Genomic DNA, 6,263 nt, shown 5'->3' on the forward strand with positions numbered 1-6,263 from the left:
ACTTTGTGATTGTCTAGAACCATCTGCCTCCCCTCTATCTGTCTTTTATTACAGGCATTTTTGTCCGCGGTGAACTTTCTTTCTCAGAGCGCTGTATTGACAATGATGACGTAATAGATATCTCCGAGCAGGACACCGGTACCCCCCCCCCCCCCCCCCCCTCGTGGGAGCAGATAAAAAGATGGTACCGTTGAGGTACAATCGGAACGGGACGACAAGAGTTTTACATCTGAGTGTCCAGTGTTGTTCATGAGGTCAGAATGCAGTCAAGGCTAGAAGTGAACAAAAGAACTGTGGAGAGATAGGCAGTAGACATTGGCGGCCACACAATACATGATGATGAGCTGGATCTGCAAGATCAATAACAATAACAACAGCTGTTTTAATTTAAGCATGGCTCGGTAAAGGCTCCTTGGTGGACACCAGAACAACAAAGGCTATGGAATCCAAAAGGGACTATTTTCATATGTGGAAACAAGGGAAGGGAAATGAGGGGCTCCTTATGACATACACGGTCTGTTCTGAAAGTACTGGGACTCATTTTTTTATAAAATTTGTTCATGAGAATCGTACAGACGATTAGAATTTTTCAAAGTATCATCCTTCCGCACCTACACGCTGCTACCAATGAGTTTTCCAGTTTCCGTTCGCCTCCAGGGACGCCTGGAACGGAATGCTGTTTAGCTAACTCGTCACGGCCTGTTGGACTGCCTCTACCGATCCGTGATTATTCCCCTTGAGCGTCGATTTTATTCTCGGGAATAGAAAAAAGTCCGGCGGGGCCAAGTCGGGGCTGTAGGGGGGCTGAGGCAGCGTTGCCGCTTTGTGCTGGGCAAAAAATTGCGGTCCTCATTCACATGATGAAGAAGATCTTCGCAGATCGCTTTCCGGTTGGCGTTTTGCTCCTCTGACAACACTCGCGGCACCAACTTCGCGCACACTTTCATCATCATGGCCAAGTTTTCTGTAACGATCTCAAAAACTTGGGTTTGAGAAATGCTCAAGTCATCAGCAATCATTCTGATACTCATCCTACGATCACTGTTCAGTAAATGTTTCCCTCGCTGCACATTTTCGTTGGTCTTGTTGGTCGAAGGGCGTCCGGAGCGCTCATCGTCTTCCACTCTTTCCCTACGTTCTCGGAACAGCTTGTGCCACTCAAAAAACATCTGATCTACCCATGGCAGCGTCACCGTAGGCCTCCTTAATCATGTCGCGAGTCTCTTTGCCCGTTTTACCAAGATTTACACAAAATTTGATCGCGTATCGCGGATCCAGTAAACACTCCATGATTCTGCGTGACGAGACGTTTCGACAGGGGTTCACAGTAGAAGCGACCTGCTCTCTTCAACGGCCGACAGCCGACTGCCAATTTTCCCCAGCATTCCTAATATGCCCCTTCAACGATCCTGCACGCGCAGACCGCCTCTCGTCCGCCCGTTCGCCCAGGAAAAAAACCAGTCCTACTACTTTCAGAACAGACCCTGTACATATGAAGGAAGCTAAGAGCCACCGAAACCAAGGACCATAAGGGAATGTTTTTTTTTCTGCGGTGTTCATGAATGGGAGATTAATAGTGTAATTATTTTATTACTTAAATATAATTGATAAGAAAGCAAAAGAAAACAGCCACATGGCGCTGGTGGGACCCAAACCGGTTGTGTTTTCTGCTGCTTTCTTATCAAATATCTTTAAGCAATAAAGTAATCTCCCATTCTTCAACACTACAATTAAAAAAACGTTACCCTAAGCTCCTTGGTTCCGATTGCTGTAGGCTTCCTTCACCTATTTCATATTTGTCGCTTCTGATCATTGATCTAATTGATGCCGTGCTTTTTTGCTCTACATTTTCATAACCATCGCTGAATATTCTCTCTTTCCAGATGTTCTTCTTGCATCAAGCACTGAAGGTGGTCCCCTGCAACAGGCCGTACAACATTTTATGAAAGCATTTGAACAGAATTTCTGCCAAGAATATGTATCGAAATCTTTCGGCTGCGTCGCCTACTTTCTACAGAGGCACAACTATCTCTCAGGCCACGACAAGTGCTGAAATCGGGTGTTTCTGAAAACAACGCAAAAAATCTGCCAACTACCTACAGAGACCTTATACTAGCCGAAACTAAACAGATCAAGGTTTGCCAGCTACGTGGGCTTCGACTGTCTTCTGGCCCGTCTCCAAGGTTATGGGGCGAGAAGCGGACCCTTCCTTGGCAGCGGAGCCGATACCACGATGCCGACCGAACAAGACGTGTTCCCTGGTCCCGACAACGAGACGGCGCCGACAGAGGTCACGGCCGAAGAAGTGTTCGGCCCACTGTACGCCAAGACACTGCGCATCGCCATCATTGGCGTTATGCTGGTTCTCTCGCTCGTGGGCAACTCTATCGTCTGCCACCGCCTCCTGACGTCCCGCCGCCACCGAGTATTCAAAGCGCAGGTGCTCTTCCTCAATCTTGCCATTGCCGACCTCCTCGTCACTCTGGTCACCATGAGCTCCCAGCTGCTCTGGGAGGTGCTGGGTCGCGTGTGGATGGCCGGTGACGGCCCCTGCCGGCTGTTCAAGGTACTGCAGACGTTCGCGCTCGTATCATCCACCTACATGCTTGTGGGCATCGCGGTAGACCGTCACTTCGCCATCTGCAAACCACTGGCACCGGCGCCCAAGCCGCGGTCGTTGGCCGCCGCTTGCTGGGTGCTTTCTCTCGTTCCGTCCCTCCCCAACCTGTATGTATTCCGCCTGGTCGTAATCCAGGACAAGTGCTACTGTGCCTCTGTCTTCTACATCTACAGAGACTCCGTGGCTGCGAGGCAGACTTACATGGCGTTCGTCTTCACGACGGTCTTCATACTACCCCTGTTCGCACTGGTGTCTCTCTACACATGCATTCTGCTCCGAATGTGGATGATGAGTGTAGCTTCCTCCAGCCCTGTAGACCGCTCCGCTGCCGGAGCGTCCGGCGCCTGCGGCGAGAGCATCAGGAGCACGCTTCCGAAGGCGCGCTTGCGGACGCTAAAGATGGCGGCGGTCATATTTGTCGCGTTCCTGGTGACCAACCTCCCCTACATGGTGCAGGAGATGCTGCTGGCCTTTGCGCAAAACATTTCTCTGGGCCCGCATGTGGTGGCCGTGTTCGGCGTCATCTCCGCCTCCAACAGCGCCATTAACCCGTACGTCTTTCTGGCCTTCAACGGTGGCGCTGCCGCCGTAAGGTGCGACGCCCACGTGCGCGGCCTGTGGCGCCGCCTGGCGTGTTCTTCGGGATCAAAGCGGACTAGCGCCACATTTCGAACGCCGTGGTCTACGTTGCAGACTCGCAACAGGAGGCGGTCGCCAACGGCTAAAACGCTTCAGTCTCCGGAGAACTGTGCGAACTGCGCGGCTCAACGAAGGGCCGAGGGGAACAATCAGGAGAGAAACGATTTTGAGCCGCCAGGAGACTTCCTTTAGTAACTGCATGTCTAATTTTTACGGTCACCATCAATTGTGACTGTAGAGAAAATAAGAGAACACAATAGTCACATATTCTTACGTAAGAGTTGCATGTACATCTGGGGACATTTTCTTCCATCAAATATTTTACACTGCCAAGCTCTGACCTAGTGCTCTCAGCAACATTCTGCACGAATTCGTCAGAGTGTCAACAGTGCTTTGAGCGGTGTTTTTCTTGACTACTGTACACACTCGACTAGGGGCTGCGCTCATGCATGGATCGCTCCCTACAACTTGGGAGCCAGTATTCCGGGGAAAAAAAAATCCGCAAACAGCAACTTCGTTTCACTTGTGCCTAAATTTCGTTGCGTGCAACGCGATAGGTGCCCACTGCTATCATTATCACCTGCCAGCACGAACCCCTGTGCAGCTGTGTGCCATTTAAACCGGAATTAAGGCGCCTGTACATGGAGTAGACGGCAATGGCCGACCACGAAGTGATGCCGAGGAGAGCATCGCTGCAACTTGTCCGGTCATGGATTCTGAATTTGTGGCGTGCGGTGACTCTGTACGTTGTTGAAGGTTTCAAAGTTGTAGCAATTTCAAATATAACGGTTGAAACCAACAATGACGTCATTTACGAGCATATCGATGAGCCGGGCCCGAGCAGTGGCGACAGCGGTAGCCATGATGAAACTTAACTGCAACTAGGCACCTGATAACGACTCAGATTCTGTGGTGCAGTAAAAAAAGTTTTCCCTAAATATATCTGGAATACTGAAGTGAAAAGTTCTGCTTTCGTGTAGGGACCGGAAACCTACAATAATCGCAGAAGAAATAAGTGCGACCCTTAGTCGAGTATATACGGTGTGTTCAGCACTTATGAAGAGTACTGACAGTACTCTTGCCTGAAAGTTATGAGCTGATGACTTCACAACATATAATGCTGTGGTAAATACGTAAGACAGAATTAAAGAAGCAAAGAGAGGGAGAGGTGTGTTCTTCATTGAAGGCGAAGGCGTACGCAGTAGGGATCAGTGATTTTGGAAGCAAGTCGCTAAATGAGATACTCAACGAGTAGTTAGTTCTTCATAAATAAACTTCTCGGGTTTAGTGTAACCAATGTACCTGAGGACTCAGGGAAGTATGGCGATAGCGTGAAGGCCACTGCAGAATTAATGACCCCGTGTAGAAAGAGCAATTCATTTCATAGCCTATCACTTATTTTTGCTTTTGCATTAACTGTCTCAGCTCGACGTTCTGAGTCGAACGCCTGAAGGTTAATGGGGCGTTAAGCAGAGGCAACACACTATGCGAAAGCAGGCAGAAATCAAATTTCCAAAGGCACGTTAGCGAGTTTATAGGTCACGTCTCAAAGAGGATTATATATTTATTGAGAAAATGCCGATGTATATTTATTGACGTATTTTTGGCGTACATTTTCCACGTTCCTGTTAACTACCACCCTCGCCTCTTCACGGCACTTCCACTCTTGGAACAACATTACAAAGCGTTATTAAAGAGTAATATTGCACCATCCATGGTTTTAATACTGTACTGTTAAGCGTGGCGTACACGTATTTGAAAGAATAAAACAAATTTTGTTGAACAAATTGTAGGAGTCTCTCTGTTGTTTAGAAGAATGTAAACTCAAGCTGGTTAGCGCTGCTGCCAATATTATTTCTCTCTACTGCCCTTTCAGGATGCGTATTGTCCAACCATACCACGCGCTTATGTAAAATCTCTAGAATAGCTTATGTAAAATCTCTAGAATATGGCGTCACGTGGTCTCGTGACGCCATAAATGTTCCCGCGCATTTCAGGGCGGTGGTGCTTCAATTGGATAACGGCTTGCGCGGCTTCCTGCACAGCGTATTCTGTTCCGCTTCGCCTTGTGAAAAACCTGGTGAAGAGCCTTGATGATAAAAATATGCCCTGGGTGCTGCGCTTTCGAGTGCGCCAACCATACGGAGCCTTGAAAACACCTTATGCAACCCCTAACGGCGAACCCGACGCCAAGTGGCTTGGTATTTTCCTGTACCGAATAAAGCAGGACAGATTTATTCCTACGAACAGCACACGACTCTGCCCGGTAAGGTAAGAGTTTTATTCGAGCTTCTGTTTGATGGCGTTCTAGAAAAAAAAAATGACCAGGCTTAGCTTGGTTAAGCCAAGAATGCGCTGCATAATGCGCGGTCTTTTTGCGCGAGGTATTGCTTGGCGGCACTCGATTTTCTCACACGCTTTTCCTCCGTGACGTATGGATGGATGGATAGGAGCGCCCCCTTTTAAACGGGGCGGTGGCAACCACCACCATGCTCAGCCGTCCTTATTTTCTTTCCTTTTTTTTTCTTTTTTTTGTTTTGTTTTCTTTTTCTCTTCTTTTTTTAAGTGGTTTGGTGACGTGACGTCACCACGTGACGTCACGTCACGTGGTTTGGTGGCTGCCCGGCCGCGCCCAAGGGCTGAACTGAGTGATTGCAATATGCTACGCATAAAAAGTAAAAATGGGCATCGTCCGCAGAAATGGAGCTGCATGAATTATTAACAATGAACATTACATGCGTCGCTGTTTTTACCTACCAGTCGACGGCAGCGAAGTATGTTCCGACGCGAAAACAGAAATCGGGAATGTTTTCGCTTGCATGGAAAATAACTTTATAGACAATCTCATATGATCGTATATGAGCAAAAAAACGACGCTTGTTCTATCGGACATCTAGTTTGGTGCGAGAATGTGTGCAAACTATCGACGTTGCATATAGCATTTCAGTCTTGAACAGTAATGCCGTCAACTCTCGGCTATAAGAGACTTCTCAAAGACCTTCCT

At 48.3% G+C, this 6,263-nt stretch overlaps 1 protein-coding gene across 1 annotated transcript; it reads left to right on the forward strand.

Moving 5' to 3' along the window:
- The first annotated feature begins 1,923 nt into the window (after nucleotides 1-1,923).
- On the forward strand, nucleotides 1,924-5,021 carry LOC149341467 (oxytocin receptor-like). The gene has a single exon (XM_089541981.1). It carries the CDS (start codon nucleotides 2,234-2,236, stop codon nucleotides 3,449-3,451), a length of 1,218 nt encoding a protein of 405 aa, XP_089398107.1. The 5' UTR covers nucleotides 1,924-2,233; the 3' UTR covers nucleotides 3,452-5,021.
- The last annotated feature ends 1,242 nt before the right edge of the window (nucleotides 5,022-6,263 follow it).

Source organism: Amblyomma mixtum, chromosome 5 (genome assembly GCF_055824585.1).
Source record: "Amblyomma mixtum isolate Tamu chromosome 5, ASM5582458v1, whole genome shotgun sequence".
In the NCBI taxonomy this organism is placed as follows: Eukaryota; Metazoa; Arthropoda; class Arachnida; order Ixodida; family Ixodidae; genus Amblyomma; species Amblyomma mixtum.

Excerpts from the sequence above, each read along its gene's own strand:
- LOC149341467 (XM_089541981.1), top strand. The coding sequence starts at position 2,234 with ATGCCGACCGAACAAGACGTGTTCCCTGGTCCCGACAACGAGACGGCG.